The sequence below is a fragment of the Drosophila persimilis genome, unplaced genomic scaffold (assembly GCF_003286085.1).
Source record: "Drosophila persimilis strain 14011-0111.01,24,50 unplaced genomic scaffold, DperRS2 tig00000191-arrow-pilon, whole genome shotgun sequence".
Classification (NCBI taxonomy): domain Eukaryota; kingdom Metazoa; phylum Arthropoda; class Insecta; order Diptera; family Drosophilidae; genus Drosophila; species Drosophila persimilis.
The window spans coordinates 10,181,992-10,202,973 of NW_020825298.1; the positions used below are offsets into that span (position 1 = coordinate 10,181,992).

At 42.4% G+C, this 20,982-nt stretch overlaps 1 protein-coding gene across 12 annotated transcripts in view; it reads left to right on the forward strand.

The window, feature by feature from the left end:
* LOC6589136 (nesprin-1) overlaps positions 1-20,982 on the forward strand; it is a 112,511-nt gene that overhangs the window by 39,761 nt on the left and 51,768 nt on the right. For 7 of the 12 annotated variants that reach the window (XM_026988501.1, XM_026988502.1, XM_026988503.1 and 4 more), the window contains exons 1-5: positions 3,163-3,400; positions 3,459-6,241; positions 9,886-10,191; positions 11,811-11,962; positions 19,987-20,956. In XM_026988501.1, coding sequence (XP_026844302.1) covers positions 3,283-3,400; positions 3,459-6,241; positions 9,886-10,191; positions 11,811-11,962; positions 19,987-20,956 — 4,329 coding nt within the window. In that variant the 5' untranslated portion in view covers positions 3,163-3,282. Of the gene's footprint in view, positions 1-343; positions 659-783; positions 1,927-2,805; positions 2,995-3,162; positions 3,401-3,458; positions 6,242-9,885; positions 10,192-11,810; positions 11,963-17,671; positions 17,754-19,986; positions 20,957-20,982 lie in introns of those variants that run through there. The other 5 variants (XM_026988509.1, XM_026988512.1, XM_026988511.1 and 2 more) reach the window with 3 other exon arrangements.

A 20,982-nucleotide genomic window follows, 5' to 3' on the forward strand; every position in this document is an offset into this window, starting at 1 on the left:
TAAGAAGAAGTCTGCTTCACGTCTTCTGTCTGTCAAAAACAAGTCTCAAAAACGCAACTGTCGCACGCTCCACTAATTGTACTAAAAAAATATACGTATATATCCGCGCACCCAAAAGTAGAGTCTCACCGAAACACCGCCAAAAATTTGTATCAATCAAAATTAATCCATAGACTAAACCACTAATCAGTATTGCTAATCTTTCAGCTAATCACTATCTCTCACTCTTGCAGCCTCTAATCATTTACACAGACTAATTGTCTAATGCCTAATATATGCTTTATGTGTTTTCCAACTTCTGTTTTATTCGATTTTAATAATCAAGTCTTCGATTTCCCCATAGAAATTACTCGAGGAAGTGCTCGCCGAGAAGGACAATGTCGAGGATTTGAACGACAACTGCGAGCTCTTGATGGAGCAGAGTGCTTGTACACGCATACGCGATCAAACTATTGAAACGCAGGCCAATTACACCAAACTATTGACCTCTGCCCAGGGCCTGGTGGCCAAGATCGAGAAGAATCTGTCGGATCACACAGAGTTCCTCAACTACAAGAAGGAAATGGATGGTTGGATAGAGAAAGCACAGCAAGTTCTCAACGATTGCAGTACCGATGGGGATGCTTCGATCATAGCCCAGAAATTGGATACAGTCAATGTGAGTAATGGAGAAGTCTTTGATGGGAATTTAAGTGGGATTTCCATGGGTACCAGATGGTGTTCCGAAGAGACTATAATGTGATCAAGCTCTAACATAAACAACACTTTCTTTTCCTCCAACAGTCTCTGACTTCTCGTCTGCCCGAGGGTCAGCATTTGTTGGCCTTGGTGCAAGATGCCTACTCGAAGGCCTCCAACATCACGCCCGAGGACAAGCAGGAGAAACTGCGCGAACTAATGACCAAAGTGCGCGAGGACTGGGATGCCTTGGGTCTGGCTGTCAAGCAGAAGTTGAGCGACCTGAAGCAAGCCCAGAATCGCTGGAGCGACTTTGCCGCCAACAAGGAGAAGCTCGAGAAGTGGCTAAGCGAGACAGAGATGACGCTGAGGGCGGCGCCCGAGACCAAGGGAGAGCTTAGCGAAATGAAGACTCTTCTCGAGCGCTACAAGACGTTGGGCAACGAGCTGAAGCAGAAGGGCAACGATCTGGAGCAGCTGCAGTCGGAGGCCCGGGAGTTGGGCACCGAAGTGGATGCCGTCAATCGTTTGCAGTCGCGTTGCGACAAGCTAAAGAACGATTGCTCGTCGCACATTAAGGCTCTCGAGCAGGAGATGCTCGACTACAATGCGTACCATCAGAGTTTGCAGGATGTGGAGAAGTGGCTGCTGCAGATCTCCTTCCAGCTGATGGCCCACAATTCGCTGTTTATCTCGAATCGCGAACAGACCCAGGAGCAGATCAAACAGCACGAGGCATTGCTCTCTGAAATTCAGAAGTATCAGACCAATCTGGATGACCTGAATGCCAAGGGTCAGGCGCAGATTAAACGCTATGAATCCACCACTCCAGCCATCCGTCCCACGGTCGAGTCGCAGCTGAAGAACATCCAGGACAGCTACAACTCCCTGCTGCAGACCTCAGTGCAGATCAAGAATCGCCTGCTGGAATCACTGGCAAAGTTCCAGGAGTACGAGGATACCCTCGACAGCATCATGCGGAATCTGGAGGCCTACGAGCCGATCATTCAGACCGAACTGGATGCACCGGCGACCAGCTTGGAACTGGCCCAGAATCAACTCAGGTGCGCCCAGGAAATGCAGCACAAGTTGAACAACGAAAAGTCACGACTGGCAGCCGCCGTGCAGGCCTGTGAAGCCGCCACTGCCTCGATTAGTCGTCCCAGCTCTCCGCTGGAGACGGCCATGCAGGCCATACCCGAACGTGAATTGATTGTGCGCGCCAAGCTTGAAGATCTGCTGGATCAGGTAGGAATCTGGATAGATAATAACTTGATGTTTGTTTGTAGATGTGTGATCCTTTTACTTTCAAGTAGTTATTCTTTAAGGAAGCATTTTGTAGATTTGTTTCCTGCTAAGACCATAGTTCCATTGGTTGTACATTCGTCACATGCAATGCTTACGCGTGACTGGCAAATCAGTTGACACAAAATTCAGCTGATTTTCACAATTTAAGCCGTACTATATTTCTTCCGAAATTCCTATTACATTTACTTGCACTTTCTACAATAATATTGGATCTAAAATCTATTTAAATCTGAATCTGAAACTTGAAATTTGAAATGGCACGCAAGATTCAAAATACTACGGCATTTAATCGTGAAAAATACCTCAAGGCTCTTTGCGAATGATTTCTTCTTGTGTCATTCGACACGAATGTATCCGTTCGCTTATAGGTATTTATATAACGTCTTTCATTCGTGGCAAATAGTCTTCGATCGCATCATTCGTAAGAAAAGGTATCCGTTGGATTAGAGTTCTCTATCCTAACATTTATGAAACCCTTTCCTTTATGGAATATTTGTACAGCGAAGCTATCATCATTTGACGAATGTTCTCCTAATGGAAGAGTGGCACTATTTTCTAATAACTGTCTTGACCAATTTCACATTTATTTGATTTTTCCATTTGATTTGCTAACCAATGATTTGTTTTTCCAATTTAACCCCTAACCATCCCCAAACAAAACACAAAACACACCCAACACTGCCCTAACTTTTGTTTGATTTGCTGCACAACCCACGACCCACAACCCAACCCGTAACTGTTGTATAAACGCACTACCAAAACAAAAACAATGCTCGAAAAATGCCTATTGCCTATGCCATTGCTATTGCTTCGAAAAAGCAACCGCCGCAAAAGACTCGGAGCTCAACCGACGATATCGATGAAGATGATGATGAGATCCAAGTTGAGCTCAGCGATGTCCATGAGGCGCGTTTGGATCCGATTGCCCATGAGCGTGTCAGCAACTATCGTCGCATAGTTCGCCTGAATAGTGCCCATGTGAGCAAGCTGCACGAACTCGTCGCCAAGGTAAGCTATGCCAAGGATCACACAAATCCGGAACCAAATCATGATGCGGTGGCTGGGGCAGCATGTCTTTAATTAAATTATTAACTGCTTGTTTTATTCCATTTAAAAACTCAATTGAATTCTCAAGAAACTGTGAATAGATAAACATGTGTCAATGCTTTTGTTTAGGTGCAATCCCATTTGGGTGGTTTGACTGCATCCGTTGGCGAATTGGAGCAACAGCAGAAGCAGCGCGCCGAGCTGCAGGATTGGGTTAAGAAGCAACAGAGCTCCGTCTCTGACTGGTCGATGCGTCCAAGCAAACTCCGTCCCGAGGCGGCACAACAGGAGCTTGTGGCGATGAATGATCTATTGAATTCCATTGGCGACAAACGCTCGCAATTGATGCTGGAAATGACTGGATCATGTGAGTGCTTAAAGGAAAGATTACAAGTATCGTAAATATTAATTTGTATGTTTTTTAGTGGGCGATGAGGACACAGATTTGGATGACAATATCGACAAGCTGGAATCGGAGCTAATGGATGCCATTGCCAAGAAGCAGGCGGGCCAGAATGTCATCGATGGCTACCGCCAGGGCATGCAGGATGTCCAAAATTGGTTCGACACACTCATCAAGCGCATGGATGTCCTGGATCGCGGATCGGGCCTGAATTGTGCCCAAAAGACGGCCGCCATTAATGAAATCAAAAACGAATACGAACTCCAGGGTCATCCCAAGATCCAGGAGCTCAAGGGTAAAGCCGCACAGGTGGCAGAGGTTATCAGCAATCTGGATGGCCAGCAGGTCGAAGAGCAAATGAAATCTCTGGATCGTCGCTTTGCCGATCTCGGCAAGCGCATCGATCGCAAGGCCCAGCTCCTGGATGTCACCAACAAGGGTGTGGATGGAGCCAAGGGTGAGATTGACCAGCTCCAGAATTGGGTGAAGCAACAGATCGAAGAGCTGCAGGCCCCCAATCCTCTGGGATACACACCCAAGGATGCCGAGGCGCGTCAGCAGAAGATCAAGAGCCTGATGAAGGATGCCGAAGCAAAGCAATCCCTGGCTGATGTCCTCGAGAAGCGTATTGCCAACATGCAGCCGGAATTGGAGCCAGCAGAGTACTCCCAACTGGAGTCTGCTCTGAGGAACCTCAACACGGAGAATCGTAATCTGGCTGGCGTGCTAAAGGCCGAACTGGATCGCGCTCTGGAGGCTAGCAAGGCACGAAAGGGCCTGGAAAACGATCTGGACAAGGCCCGTCAATGGCTCAAGACAAAGATCTCGGAGGTGCGCAAGCTACCCGTCTATCATCCATTGACCTCTGGAGAGATTGAGAAGAAACTGCAGGAGAACAAAAAATACGACGATGATGCCAAACAGTTCAACGACAGTGTACTCAGCGATGTCCAACGTCAGGCAGCAAACATCATGAAGGATTGCGATGACGGGGACAAGGCTGCCCTACAGCAGATCCTCGACGAAATAGCCGCCGACTATCAGACCCTGAAGGACGAGAGCAGCAAGCGAGGCAAATCTTTGGACGATCTACTCCAGGGACGCAAGGCCTTCGAAGACTCGATGAAGAAGATGGGCGACTGGCTGAACGAAATGGAAACGGCCACCGAAGGTGAGCTAAGGACCACCAGTTTGCCTGTCCTGGAAGAGCAACTGGCGCACTACAAGAAGCTGCTACAGAATGCCGAGAATATGGGCGGCCTCTGCAACGATGTATCCGAGCAGGGCAAGAGTATCTTGCCAACCCTAAGCAATGCCGATAAACTCAAACTAAACGATGACATTAAGAACATGAAGGACCGCTATGGACGTGTAAAGAATACCATCGATGACAGGGTTAATGCCTTGGGCGACCACATCAAGAAGTACAAGGATGCCAAGAGTCGTTTGGCCGATTGCAGCCAGTTCTTGAGCACCATTCAGCAGCGCATGCGTGAGCTGAATCGCCCGATTGGCTCGAGGATCGAGGATGTCCAGGATCTGTTGGGTGCCTACGAGGGTATACTCAAGGAACTGAAGGACAGCAAGAGCAAGATGGGTGACATGCAGATGGATGATCTGCCTGAATTGCAGAGCATTTTGGCCCAACAGGATGATATGATCAAGCTGATTGAAGACCAGTTGGCCCATCTCCGGCAGCTTTTGCTGCTTCGCGAACAGTTTATTGCGCTGATCAATGAGATCATATCCTTTATCATGAAGTACACCGATGTAATCATTGACATTGAGAACTCCCCCGACAGCCTGGAGGATAAGATCAACAAGTATGACGATGTGATTGTCAAAATTCAAGAGTGCGAGGGTGTCCTGGCTTCGGCCAACGACAAGGGCCAGAAGATCGCCTCCGAGGGCAATGCGGCCGACAAGAACAGCATCACTGAGCAGCTGCAGTCTCTGAAAAACCAACTGCAGAATCTCCGCAAGGCCGTGGAATCACAGCGACAGAAGCATCAGCTTCAGCTGGAGTCCCACAAGAAGATGGGCGCGGAGCTAAGCGAGATTCTCGACTGGCTGCACAGCCATGAGGGCGCGGCCAAGTCCCGTCCCCTGCTCGATCGTGATCCAGAGTCGGTGGAGCGTGAGCTGCAGAAACACCAGAGCCTCAGCCAGGACATTGACGCCCATCTGCAGAAGTTCAACAAGATTAACGATGGCGTAAAGACGGAAATCGGAATGCCCAGCTCTCTGCTGGAAATGCTTTCCGAGGGTCGTTCCCTGGTGGCCTCCCTGCCGCACGAGCTCGAGGAGCGCGAGAAGTATCTGAAGAACAACCGCGACTCCCGGCTGGAGTACATGCAACTGGTGGCCAAATTCAACGACTGGGTCCACGAGGCTGAGCTGCGTCTGCAGAACAGCCAGCATGGCATCGACTATGAGCATCTGGTCCACGACCTGGACGAGCACAAGATCTTCTTTGGCAACGAGGCACCCATCCGCAATCTGGTGCACAAGCAGATCCAAGAGGCAGCCGACAAGATCTGGTCGTCGCTCAACAACTACGAGCAGTCGGAGTTATCTTCCGAATTGGCCCAGTTCCAGAACAAACTGACCAACACCCTGGCCAATGCCAAGACGCAGCAGAGCGAACTGGAGCAGGAGGCCGAACGCTGGCGCGAATATCAGCAATCGATTGACCGCGTCAAGGCCACCATTGAGCGCACCAAATTCAGCGATGAACCCGTACAGAATTTGGCCGGAGTGCACTTTAACATACAGAAGCTGTCGCATGCCATTGGAAATGTTCAGGTGAGCCATTTGAAGGGATCAATAATAACCCTACATCTATCGGGGATTACACAGATACTTTGTGTGAATGGAACGCTTGTAGGGATAGTATATTTACTGGAATTTGTATGCACAGATGACGAAGAAAGGGCATTCCCTTGATCCTATGTAGTGCTTTGTATATATATTTTGGCGCTATGTCGCACAAATTGACGGTGCAAAAATCGGGACTAGGAATACAAAAACCAAATTTATGCCATGCGTGGGGTCTGAAATTTGTTTAATTGAAAAGAATTATAGTATGTACATAGGTTAGGTTAGGTTAACCCGGACGGCCCTCAGCGGGGCCGCGCATAAGCCAATATGGCCCTTAGTTATCCGGATGGGGGCGGGGGTGTATGAACCGTCGCGGGAGTGTTAATGTGGTTTTAAAAAGTCCCCGAGAATCGAGGTGTTTTTAGCATAGGCCAGCAGTTCCTGAGGCGTCCTTTTGGAGGCATCTTCCAGTGATGCCAACACTGGGGCGCCCAGGTATCTCCTCCTTGCCCTTGAGAGAGCCGGACAGTTGCAGATGAGATGTTCCAGGGTTTCGATAGCCCCAGGTTCCTCACATTTCCTGCAACTGTCTCTGTTGGTGATGCCTAGCTTTGCTGCATGTGCAGCAGCCAGACAGTGACCTGTTAGTATTCCCACCATCAGTCTGCAGTCCTTTCGTGGTAGGTGCAGTAGGTAGTGGCTAAGTTTCTCGTTGCGCTCCTTGCACATTATCTTCGAGGTTCTGCAGGTGGTGGTACTCCTCCACCTGCTATCAGTCTGTGGTATGTACATATACTCCAAGCAATCTTTACAAGGAATATGACTCAAGTATAGGTCTTCCAAAAGGCGGATTACTGCATCAAATAGCTTTTCTTAGGAAAGATCTGTTGTAAAGTGTCTCTTGGAGATCAGGTTTTTATGTTATTTCCGCGCCTAGTACGTGATTTGTGCTCGTATGTACACATGTACATGATTTGCCAAAACTTTTTTATATACGGATTATTATGTCGTATAGCTGTCATCCGATTGGGATGATCACATGATCATGTCAGCCTCCACTCATATTTCGTTGGTTTAAATATTTTTCAATATATGGTTATAACACAACAAAATCTTAAAGTTAGAGGAGTTATTGGAGTGAAAGGTTCTAGTTGACTCAAACTTTAAATATTTCTCGCATTAATTGCACACTTATGTACACGTCTTCATACATAAATACATACGTACATACATACATATGTACTTAGTCATGCATATTCAGCTGGCAGCTTGCACATTTTGGTGCATACATAAATATGTATATGTAGCCATAGCCGAAAGACCTGTTTTCCAAAAATACAAACCCAAAAAATGACACATTGCCCAAGGATGTGCCACAAACAGAGGCACACACGCATATACTCCCATACTTGTACTCGTGCAAATGCAACGCCTTAAGAGACAGAGAGACGAAAAGAGAGAGAGAGAGAGAGAAAGAGAATAAATATGTATGAAATTGTCATTTACCCGCACCCAAATCGATTGCATTCTCGTTGCGACTTGATTTGCCGGCCGGCAAAAAGCTCTCCAGACACTTTCAATTGCGTTTTCCCCTATCTCGCGTTGTCTCGCTCTTCGTTAGTTTCTCTTAGAGTGTCTGGCCCTCTCTCTTTCCCCCGGTCTGGAGGTGTCAGATGACGATAGTGTTGTATTGAACGCGCCCCGAGTCCATTTGTTTACTTTCGTAAGCGCCTGCTGTTACCTTGGGAACTCATTAAACTTTTAACCTACTCGTCGGTCGTCGCTACACTCGAGTGTATTCGTACATATATTGAGAGCTTATCGTCGTCGGCCTGTTCGTTCTGTCAAACTTTTGGTTTGATTATTCAAGGCACAACAAGCCTCGTCCGAATTTAATGCTCAGTTTCGAAGCGAAAAAAAAAACAGCTGTTGTTGTTGCTGTTGCTCTGTGTGCGGAACGTATTAAGCGATATGACATCATCACAGCAGAGCACGCTGGCTGGCAGAAGCACTGTATAAAGCAACCAGTTTTTAGCCAGGGATGGGCATGGCCAAGGGGGGCATCAGCATCTATAAACGACCATATATTCGGTTGAGAGCAATGATTTATTCATGTCTAATTTTTCTAAATACCAAAGATGAAAATAGAAAATAGCCATTTTTGTATGGAAATTAATTCATAACTTTGACCTCTATGTAAATAAGAGATGAACTTCTATGACTAAATGTTTATAAATATAATAGAATCGTCTATAGCTAGAAAATCTTTAGATGGAATCTTTTGCAATAGAGGTTTACAGTTTTCCGTTCAAGTTGTAGCAATATGGACTATGGTGTCTATTTATCAAGTTTTATTTGTATAAAGTTATTCAAGTGGTAGAACTTTGACTGCAGTTCGAACATCCATAAAAATCTGTACATCTTCTATCCCTGGTTGCCAAGAGCCGCGGCCGACACTGTAGCAAAGCAACAAAAACACATGTTGGGTTGCTCTTCTCCGTTTTATTTTGTCTGTTAGCTGAGCGAGCTTTAAGAGCGCTCTCTCTTTACTCTTCGCATACAGCTGTTTTGCTGTAACTGTATGTAGCTTTGTAGGGCAGAGCATGCCGGTTGGGAAGCTTGGAGAGGCATTCAAATTGAAGGTTTCGAGGTTTTTTGAGTGGTCTGTAGATATTAGTTCCTCAACACCCACGCCCACCGAAAAAGATATTCGTACCTATACATACGAGTGTACACATATACACGTAGATATGCTCCTATAGTGGTGCCGCAAAAAAACGTGTTTCGAGCTGTGACCGACCGGCTTTTTTTGCGCTCTTTAGCCGTGCTCTTTTGTTGGGAAAGTCCTCTCTTGATGGCGCACCGCTCTTTACAGTTCTAACTCGTGCTTGGGGTTGGGGTTTTTTGAGTTGTGTTTCGTTCGTTTCACTTCTTTCTGAGACGTTTATCTGTGCGGTTGTTGTTTATTCGCGATTTGCTCCAAAGCATATACAAAAATATATACAAGCGAATATATACCACGTATGGAAAGAGACGACGACGACGACAGACACGTCTAGAAAGGGAAAAGATTGCGTTATTTGTTATATTTGGAATTACTCGTTTCGTTCTAATACAAAAAAGCCATGTGCTTGAAACGCGCAAATTGAAATTGAACGAGGAAAAAATAACACAACAAACAAAAAGCGGATAGACATCAATATCGTATTCAGAGGCTAACGTCATTCTACAGCCATTCGAATCGAATCTATTATAAAAGAACTAAAAGAGATAAAAAGAAAACCAAGAGGAAGCTTTATTTGAGGTGTGTGTACGTGCACGCGTTCGTGTGTGCGTGTGTGTAAAAGTATCTACGAAAAAAATTCTATAGGAATAAGCAGTGACACCCCCCTAAAGAAAAGCAGACATATGTCAGGGTTCAAATATACATATATTTAAATAGTAGACTAGGGAACTCTTTCAAGAGAACATAAAATATACACTAAAATATTCAAAACAACACAAAAATTATATATTTTTTATATAAACATACTAACGATTGTGCGGGTTACGTCACACTCCCCCCCACACCCATATACCATACCATACTCTCGTAACACTGGATATTAACCGGCGCGTATTTTTCGCAGAGTCAAAGCAGCGACCTTTCTCTGGTTAACCAACAATCGCAGGCCCTCATACGCCAGGCGGACGCACGCAATCGTCAATTGATTGAGAAGGATAACGGTGACCTGAATCGCTTGTGGCAGGAACTGGTACGCAGTCTCGAGCAGCGTCGCGATAATCTGCAACAGTTGGCCGAGCACTGGGATAGCTTTGAGAACAGCTTGCACGGCTGGGAGAAGGCATTAGGTCGACTAGAGGATAAGTTCCGCAATGTCGATCCAACTGTAAGATCCCGACGTCATTTGGAAGATACAAAGAATGCCATTCAGGTGAGTTTTTCTTCTTTTTTTTTTCTGAGGTATTTAACGACATTTTGAATAGCCGTAAGAAGGGAAACTATTCTTATAGTTTGTGACCTATCTTTTGTGCATTTCTAGTAGGGTCTTCTTGTAGGGTGTTTACGCTTCGGCGTGCCAAAGTGAAATAGTACCTTCCCTACTGTTTTTTAAGGTCACAAGTAAATTTACATGCCATTCCATTCCATACCATACATATTTGTATGTATGTATGATGCGATTCATTCATTTGCGCCCCGCCTCCCTATTGGGCTTTGCGGTATGTCAAATATTTTTACCAATCTATGTATATCTACATATATCACAAAAAATACATATACAAGTTTACATATTATACGTTGATATAATATATGTATACACATCTATGTATGTAACATTTTTGTATATGTACCAAAACCATGCCGACATCAAGTTCACGGTCACGTTGTTGTGGACCGAAAGAGCTTCCGCTCTCTTAGTTTTGCTCTCTCTCCGCCGCCGTCGCCGCTCTCTCTCTCTCTCATCTTGAGTTGAGCTTCACGAAAAGCTATAAAGCAGCTGATTTCGGGCATGTCCAAATGACCAACAAATCTATTAATGATGCTGGTGTAATTAAGGGAAAACAAGAAACAAAACAAAAAAGAAATGCTTAAACTTTCAGTTTTCTTAGACTTTGTTTTTCAATGGCATCCCATATGATAGCGACTTATATAAGGCTTATAAAAAATTATATAAAGCTGGAAGCACGCTTTACGACTGGCTTATACCTTTAAAATGCTAATCTTCATGAAAATTCAATAATTCCAAGGTGTTATTTAGTTGTACAACATTATTTATTAGTATTAGTATTATTTTTATTATTTATTAGTATCAATAATGGATTTTATTTGTTGATTTGTAATCAGCAAAATTGAATGGGTTTTTGCTGTAAGATGAGCTCATTGTTTGGGGCGATAATTGTGCAAAATAGTACTACTATTAATAGCAGACAGAAGTACAAAAGATAGGCCTTGTTTATCAGTCTGTGTATAGCAGTCTTTTCAAATCACATTTCAATTGAAGCCAATTTCCAGCCATAAAAGAGTGCCTCCCCCCAACCACCTTATCGATGTGACGATGTTGTCATACAAGCGCCATATACAGTGCCGATACCTGGGCGATAAAACAACCAAAAAAAAAAAACACCAAAAGTATTCGTCTAAGACCTCCTCAACAAAACAATGACGAAAAAAAAATAGACAGAAACAGACTATAAATTTGATGTATTTGTTTTATTCTTTTGTTGTTGTATCACTAGCTCTTCGTTTTTTTTTTCTAAACCAAAAAAGCTTTAGAGTCAAGTCAACACATTTATTTTTCACATTTTTTTAATGTTGACCTTCTCGAAAAAACTGGAATCAAAACCGAAATTGAGAGTGAAATAACAAGAAAAACTACTACAAAATTATGTGTACAGGTTATTGGTTGGGCAGCAAAAAAAGATCTAAAGAGAGCTTTCCCTTAATTAAATTTTTCGTTTACTTGAGATCTTAATTAACCTTAATTAATATTAATTGAAATTCCTCGAATATATTCGCACATTTTAATTAATAAACATTCTTCGTTTCACATAGGAATTACGTGAAGAATCAAATCAACTTAAATCATCACATAAAGAAATCGAGACTCTCTCAAAATCCATCCTCACATTCCTTGGGGAAGTACACAAACCCTCGGCGGAGGCCATACAGGCCAAAGTGGATAAGTTAGTTGAACAGCAGGCCAAGTAAGTACATCCCAAACTATTCCCATTGCTATTTTTAGTAACCATTTAAAGTGTGTACAATGTACATCGTGTGTTAAGCTATGCGTGACATGATATGACGAGTATTCCCCCCAACAAAACCGAAATCAAACTTTTTTGTTCTCTGTCTGAACGAAAACGTTTAAGCCCGGAAATTGAATCGGCTTGCTGCATACATTAGGGTACCACGAAAAAAAACTTGTTGCCTAATGAAAATGAATGTGGAATTCAGAGAGAATTTAACAGGTTATATTTGATCAAAGGGTACCTTTAACAGGTTTTAAATTCGAATTAATGCTATATACCCATATATATCAATGTACCTAAAAGATTTGAAGATTAGATCAATTAGGAACCACAATAAAAAGTGGAAAGTCAATAGAAAGAAGCTATGCTATTGTATTGTAATTATATATATTTAGAATCTTTTTAAAATCTACGAATCTATGAAAAGCCTTCGATTATGTTATAATTATTACTGCCAAAAATATTTTACGTCCTCCTCAATTTCGAAGGTACAAAAAAACCAGATATCAGAATCTGGTTCCGATCGAATCTATCTAATGGCCAGTAATTGAAGCGCACCTTTTGTTTACCTGGGCTGGGCCCAATAACGACATCGAGAGAGCGGATCAAGAGAGCGCGAAAGTTGTCGTCATCTCAATGAAGCTATCTCATTTGAAATCAACCCAAAACACCCAATATCAATACAAATTATTATAACTAACTTTCCACGTAGCAAACTATGACATCTTAAGAACTAAATATGACAGGCTTTAAAGGACTATAATTATCTGAAAAGAGGATTTACAATAATGTTTTTGATGTATGGCGGTATTGAGATACATATGGTATTCACATACCTTATATCTTTTATACTAGATTGCCAGATTTCTATAAGAAACATCTACGGTGCAGGCTTTGCTTTGTGTCTAGCCATTTTGATTTGGTTTTTAATTACAACTTTAATAAGAAAACACTTACTGTTCTCTCTGCCTCTTCGCTTAACCGTAGTTTTCCTTAGTTACACTCGTTAGTCGAATCGTCAAGCCCTCTAAATTTGTTGCCATTGTTGCTGCTCAACAGACGCTAACTGACGTCAGACCTAACCAACTGTTACGCCTCGTAAGAGCCTCCAACGAGGCGACAGAGGGAGGCGAGGGTGAGGGATCTCTCATTTGAGCGTTACGTAAGCCAGAGTTTATATATGGCTCCGCTCCTCTTACCAATCCACCTCACCCTCTATAACCCATACAAAGAACCTAATGTTTACGAGTAATTCTAGGAATAGAAAACTAAAAGAGAAAACTCTTTTTTTCATTGTTTTTCTTTTGACAGGGGGCTATCCCGTTCTTAACTAGAAACTGTGCCAAAGCTCTTCGGTCTTATCAAAGGCGATATGAAAGACCTGTCTGTATATAAATACACATATATATTTATATATAAAATACTACAAGTACGAGTATATTTTATTTGACGCTTCCCGCTTGGTGGATTTCTGATAAGAAAGTGGACGAGGGAGGTGGATCCCACAATCAAATGACAAAAATTCGTTTGCTTTGCTTTTTGCGGAAATACTCGTAGTCGTACGTTTATAAATAAGTGTGGATTTTAGCTTCTTCTTTTGTTATTCTGTTGTTCTTTTGTTGCCCTGGCGCTTGAACAAATTAAGAATTGTGCCAATTCCTATTTCTATATCTATTTTCTTTGCTAATTTGTTCAGTTTGGCCATCACGTGCTAAGAGACACAGACAGCCATGCAACATGTTGCCAGAAACATGCACACCATGCATACCACACCCTCTACGTCTCTCAGATCACGTATACCCCTCGCTTGTTGACGAGGGAGACCACAGGGAGACCTCCGCCTTTGGCCTTTTTCTTTTCTTCTAATGCAGGCACTGACACAATTTCCCTTTTTTCCCCAAATGTTTTTGTGTTATATTTCTGTTGTTGGTTCTTTCAGTTTTATTTTTATACATATGTACAAAAAATGTTGTTGGTTTTTCTTTGACAGCAGAGCTGCTGCCTGAAAAACGAGAGCAGCAGCTGTTGCTATAATTTTCCTCGCATTTTCCCCGTACAAGCCGCAATGTGCGTATGTTTTCGAATGGCTTAAACGGTTGGAAAGACAACTGTTTTGACTGCTATTTTGTGGTCCGGTGACGTAGTTGTCATATCAATGATCTAATGGAAGATCAGGTTTACAAAGAGGTTAATTCGGATGAAAGATCATAATGGTTTTGTATCGACGTAAATTCAAGGAATGTTATTTTTGGTATACATTTTTTGGTAAGTAACTATTCCTTTGGTCCGAGACTTATTCTTCGACAACCGGCGTAAGAATGCCGGCGAATATCGGAGAATTCAGTCTTAAAGATTGAATAGGTTGGGCGGAACATGTTCGTACTCGTAAGAACTATGATCTTACGTTCAAGCGGAATCTTTTTTGAGATGATTTATACTCTTGATCTCCATCAAACTGTCTACCCCAAATGAGAGCCCCTAATAGATCCCTTTACTCTTTAGATAGGAATGGGAGTTTATTTGGATCTCTTTGGATCCCCCCATATTTGGTTGTCGTCTAAAGCGCATCTAATTCCAAGTCTTAAATTATCTTTTATTCTCCTTATTCACTTAATGTCAAAACATATTTGATACCCTAATTAGGACCTAATTTCAGACCTAATTAATGTGAAGTATACAAAAACATGTTATTTATATCTATCTTTTTGAAGAATTAATTTTCCACATGATTTATTTCATATTTATTTCAAAAGTTTAACTTTTCCTCATTAATTTTTAGAGTTTGTTCAGCCCAAGTTGGTTACGTACATAAAAATATGCTTTTTATATCTATTTTATGAAGAACTAAAGTCTTTAAGATGGTAGTTTCGTTCTCCCTCAACAGGCAGCGATCCCATCAAAAGAATACATTCATTAACCAAATTATGACATTTTTTCCATCTTTTATGAGATAATAATTTCCCCTTGATCGATTTGCCTTGAGAAAGCGTGGAGAAAATGTCTTCCTTTAATTGTTTTGATATCCAAAAATGAAGCAAAATGAGAACTATGCCATCATCAGAGCCGAAAAGAATGATCTAATATGCCTCCACCACCAACCAAGGCATTTCGGTTGTCATCGATAATTATATAGTCGGACGGAGGAGATACAATATGTATCTACGAGTATATTATGTATCCTTAAAATGCGACGCGAATATTTCAATGCACTTACACACTTGAGATTTAAATACATTTTTTCGACGGGCACATGCGAGAATCTAATCAACGAAAAAGACATTAAATATTGCGTAAGCCTTGATTATTTTTTTTTTGTGCATTTTTCGGGGCATTATAATAATTTATTTATAAATATTTTGCAGTTGCGATTTTGTGAGAAAGATATGGGAATTAACTTCGTTAGCGAATATTTCGAATCATTTGCTCTAGAGAAAGACAGAGAGAGAGAGAGAGAGAGAGGGAGAGAGGCAAATTTTGGATATGTACAGAAAGCAAAGGAAATGTGCGAGAAAATAAATAAAAAACAAATTGAGAAAAAATGTAAACAGCAGCCGCCACACAAAAATCATAAAAGATTAAGTAAATAATACTTGTCGATCGTCAATAGAGAGGAGTGCAAATTTTTGTATACTCTTTATATTGTATACTCTTTATAGAGAACATTGAAGAAGATTTTACTATCATTAAATGTTTTATATACTCTTCTTAATGTTTACTTTTGAAACCTCGCTGTCATGATGTTATAATATATGGAATATTTGCTATTCGAATCAGTGTATAGATCATATAGATATCCGTAGAATGTTGATCATACTAATTTAGATATATTTCATATAAATCTACATTTTTTGAAGAAGTTTCTTTTAACAGAACTTTCGATCTTATGCTTTGACGTTTTTTTTTTTTAAGAAATTCCAATTAATAGGTTTCTATAAATTCTTTACAAACTTGATCAAAATCGTGTAAATTTCCCAGATGGAAACGATCATTTGAAAAGGGTATCTAAATGTGCCTCCTTTCCTGTTTTTTGTTTTCGCTCAACTTTGATGCTGACTTCATCGATGAGCAATAAGCAAAGAGATGAAGCAAAAGCCTGAACAATACTCAAGTGTGCAACAAATTATATAATTTCATTTCAATTGAATCAAAACGAAAGGAAACGAAACTATAGCTGAATCACACATACTTCTGTACATATACGGAAAACGTTATCAGGGGGTCGAGTAATCCAGAGTGAAATAAAACTTGCCAAAAGTTTCAAACTTAATCTTTAGATTTGCATATGCAGCATTTGCATTCAACAATTTGTCATTTGGCATAGGCAAAAAAAAAAAGAGAAAACCAAACAGCAACAAAATAATAATAATAAAAACTCTGCCCAAATGAGGTAATCGGGTAATTATAAAATTTATTTCAGACGGCATTCCACTCGAACTGTTAGCTCGTTAACAGTGCTGTTACAGTACAACTAGCACTGTTAAGCCTTAACCAGAGCCCGTACTGTATGTAAAAGAGTGCTGTTCCGTTTCGATTCCAAAGCGTTTCTCTCTCATTGGACTTGATAGATTCTGATTTCTCTCCTTCTGTACTATGCCACTCTGTCTCTCTCTCTCTTTCTCTTTCTCTCTATCTCTGGTGTTACTTTATAGCCGGCTTTTCTTATCTTCGAAAACCGGCGAAATATTATTCAAGCTTTATCAAAATATGCAACAACATTTTATGCAGTTCATGTGGAACTGTGTAGGGAGATTTTATTTTATCAACAGCCACAACAAGCAGTGCTGATTGCTGCTGCGTAACATATTAATGAGTACATTTCAATGCCAAGCGCATTTAGCATATACTATATATATATTTTTTAGTGCTCTCCTCTCCTTCTCTCCTTCTCTCCGATATCTTTTGGTATGCGTAAGTGTGGTGAAATTTGTTTCGTTCTTTTTATTTCCGTCTCGCGTTCGCTCGCTCTCGTGCGCCGTCGCGCTGTTAACGATCGACACGGCACGACCACGACCACGACCCGACCAGCGGCAATGAGACGATTTTTTGGCACTTTTTCGTGGGGCCCCAAGAATATCTGAAATCAGTTTTTACTTAGAGTTAGTTGCAAGCGGACGTGTGGTTTCCACTTAACTGGATGGCTGGAAACTATCAGAAGAGCACAATCGAACGAATACGCATATATTTAAATCAAATTAAGTTTAAAAGTAGAAAAACCAGAGAAGCAGCAAAATATTAGCGAAAGGCGGCCCCCACCAAAAGAGAGAAAGAGATGTATAAGAAACCACATGGAATACCAGTCGATTCGGGCCAAGGGCTCACAAAATAACAATTTATCTTTTCCATTTCATGGTCTCTTGCTGATGCAGTTTTCTGAACGACGCCGCTTTGTGGATTACCAGGCGTATACGTAATTCAGAAAGAGGGAAAGAGATTTGTATTTTGCAGCAGCGGCTTTCTTTTCACTCGTGGTTTGTTAGTGGAAATTAAGAAGAGCTAGAAGGAGGAGGAGGAGGAGGAGGAGGAGAGGCTCTTGTTGAGCACACGTCTGCCTCCGGGCCAAAAGGAGGTGCGAACGTAGTCGCCAGCAGTAAGACACAAACGAACCCAAAGGCCAAAAGGCCACAAGACAGAGAAGCGCCTCAGCAGCAGCCAAATAAACGACGGGAGCCCAACTAATTGCCCAGAAAAGAAAAACCAGAAAAACACAACTAAACGCACTTCTAGTTAAAGTCGTCAAAAGCAAGAGGTGATAAAAACTAACGCAACCGAAAATTTAAGCCTAAAGTCAGAGACGTTTCCAAGACAAGACAAGACCCGGTTAAGTCATCGTTTCAGCCAGAGAGCAGGCTCTCCGGTGGTCATATGCAAAACAGCAGCAGAAAACAAAGTTTTATTTTATTTTTTTACCGGGTCTTTCGTACTTGTATTCGCGAATTAGAGACCTCTAACAGACCCGGTACCTGCCCAGGGTCGTCAGGTGTTTTGTTTAGAGAGGAATAGAGAAAGAGAGAGGGGCCAGAGAGCATATGATTCGCACGCGTTTCTACTTTAAACGATGACGTAGTCGTCGGTGACAGAAATAACAGAAACCTAAACTCTGCCGAACGAATCGAATGCCGCTTATCGTCTGTTGTTTCCACGTTTGATTACACAGCAGCAGCAACCATAATTGATTCAGAAATTACTTCTGTTTTCAATATGCGGTTTTCCCTATCACTATCCGAAACAAATCTCTGAGGCACACGGGCGCCTTTCACTTTCATTCACTTCTGCTGTGCGTGTGTGTGCCTTGCTGTGGCATTTCTCAAATATTTTGCCATTTAAATTAGAGCCGTGCACTAAATTTAAATTCGTTAATTTGTACAAAATGGCAGGCCCCAAACTTAAAATAGCTGAAAAAAGACTAGAGGGGAAATATTTTTCTTTCTTTCTTATTTATTTCGGTATTTTGCTTGTTTATACCCTGGCCAGATAGAGGGTATTGTGATTTTGAGGAGATATTTCCGAAGCACAGCACTTTCCTTTTGCTAAACGCTGAATTCTATACCGGAAACGGTAGGAACGGATGATGATGATGTTTAATAAACAAAGTTTATTGGTAGAAAATATCTGATCGTTAAGCCTATATATGGTCCTTTAATCGGACGATTTCTATCTTTAAGGGTATCCAAAGCCGCCTTCCTTTCGTTATTTTCATGTTTGATCTTTGGTTTTTCGTGTGAAACACAAACCCAAACAACATTGAGAATTTTTCGTATTTTGTATTTCGATTTTTGTGAGGCTGGGCCGAAAAATGACGCCGAAATTATTTCGTCTTGTATTGTATCCCCCGTTTTATTTCCGTTGGCCGTTTTTCTTTCGTTCCTTTATTATTTTTCTTCAACAATTAATTTGAACATTTTTCGGCCGACTTTTGTGGGTCTGTCTGTTTGTTGTTGGCCGAGTGCCAAATGTGTGTTGACTTGGCCTCCTCACCGCATCTCATCTCGTCTCATTTTCGGGCCGAGCCTGTAAAGGGCAATAAACGGTTCCATTAACCATGGTTCAGGACCTTGCCCAAACGAAAACTCGCCGGCGGCATAAATCTTTCAATCACTTCTCGGGTGCCCCCAAGGCGTATGCGTGATGTGCGTCATGTGCTGGAAATACTTGGCCAGAAATCGGATAAAAATATGCAAAATTTTTAGGAAATTCGTGGCCATTGATTCATCTGGCAGTCGTTCGTTCGCTATTGCTCTCTGGGAAGCTGCAACGCCCCAATGACGTCAGACAATGACTGAAATGCATAGAAACACACACACGACAAAAATATACGAGGAATATACAAAATTAAACATGCGCCGACATTAAAAATTCGAATAGAACAAAAAAAAAATCTACAAAATTTTAAAAGTTGTGCGTGTCCGCACATAAAACAGTTTTATCTAAAAGATATATATTTTTTGTTGGCTTTTAAATCATTTTTGTTCGTAATATCCCTCTCTCTTGAGATCTTTAAAATCATTATTTCTCTTGGTCTTTCCTCTCTTTTCGGCTCTCTCTCAATGGGCTCAAGGCAATTTCGAATTATGAGCAATTTTCGAAATTCGAACAGCCTGGGGTCTGGGGGTTCGTGAAAATGTGCTTTTGGGATTTTTCTTCATTAAGAAAACTCTCTTGTAGCCAAACGGCAGCATTCATTTTCACGGAAATCTTCGCAGAAGACCCCCGAGGCCATAGCCCAACGGATAATACATATATATATCTTGAAAAAAACTTCAGAATTGTGTTTTAGACAAGAACATCTAAAGAGATCCCAATATATCCACGTCCATATATACCTACACGTATTGTGTGTTGGAGGAGACACGCGCTGAGCGATTCTATCTATACAACGCAACAGAACCGCGTGGTTTTTCAAATAAAACATATACTCTTTTCCCTACAGCCCATGCCATTGAATAACACGACCCTGAACATCGCCTATTTTTTATTTGCAGATTGAACGACACGCTACGCGAGAAGGAGCAACAGGTTAGCCAGGATCTCGACGAGATCGAGCAAGTCTTCCGTCACATTTCGCAGCTGCAGGACAAGTTGAACGCCTTGAACGATCAACTGCAATCGATACACGTCTACGACGAGCACATTGCCCAAACGGAACAGGCCCTGATCACCCTCAACAGCCAGGTGCAGCAGGCGGCCGAGGAGAGTCGTTTGCTGGTTAGCCAGACAACGGCCAAATATCAGGCCAAGCAGAATCTACTGCCCAGCGACATTGCCCAGGAGTTTACCGCTCTTGAGTTGCTTTCGGAACGTGTACAGGTGACGATGGAGACCAAAGAGAAGGATTTCAAGCGTGCCAAGACCGTGCGCACCGAGTATGTGGCCGGTGTGGATGAGATCCAGCGCTGGCTGCTGCAGGCCGAAGTGCAGGTGCAGGAGCGCACCCTGAGTCCCACACAGATGAAGGAGCTGCTGCAGCGCATCAACCATGAGATCACCGCCATATACGAACGCTTCACCCTGGTCAAGACCAACGGCCAGCTGATTATCGAGAATTGCCGCAACAGTGAGGAGAAGACACTGGTGCAGACGACCATCGATCAGTTGGCCGCTTCCCTGGCCCAAGTTCGGGGCTGGTTGGACGAGAAGAAGCAGGCGGTGGGCGATAGCCTGGATGCTTGGACGAGATTCATGAATCTGTATCAGATTGTCATGTCCTGGGCGGCGGAGAAGCGTACGTTTATCGACCAGTCGATCGACTTGCGCACCCTGCCCGAGGCCAGGAACAAACTGAACGACTATGTGGCGGCTGTGAAGAGTATTAAACCGATTGTCAAGCATTTGAGCGAAATGGATAAGGAACTGGAACACATTGGCCAAGTGACGACTGTGGGCGATCTCAAGGATAAACTGCAGGAGGCCGAGGATGCGAAGATAACCGTGGAAGCTGTGCTGCTGGAGAGGGTAACCCCTAGATTGAGAATACACAT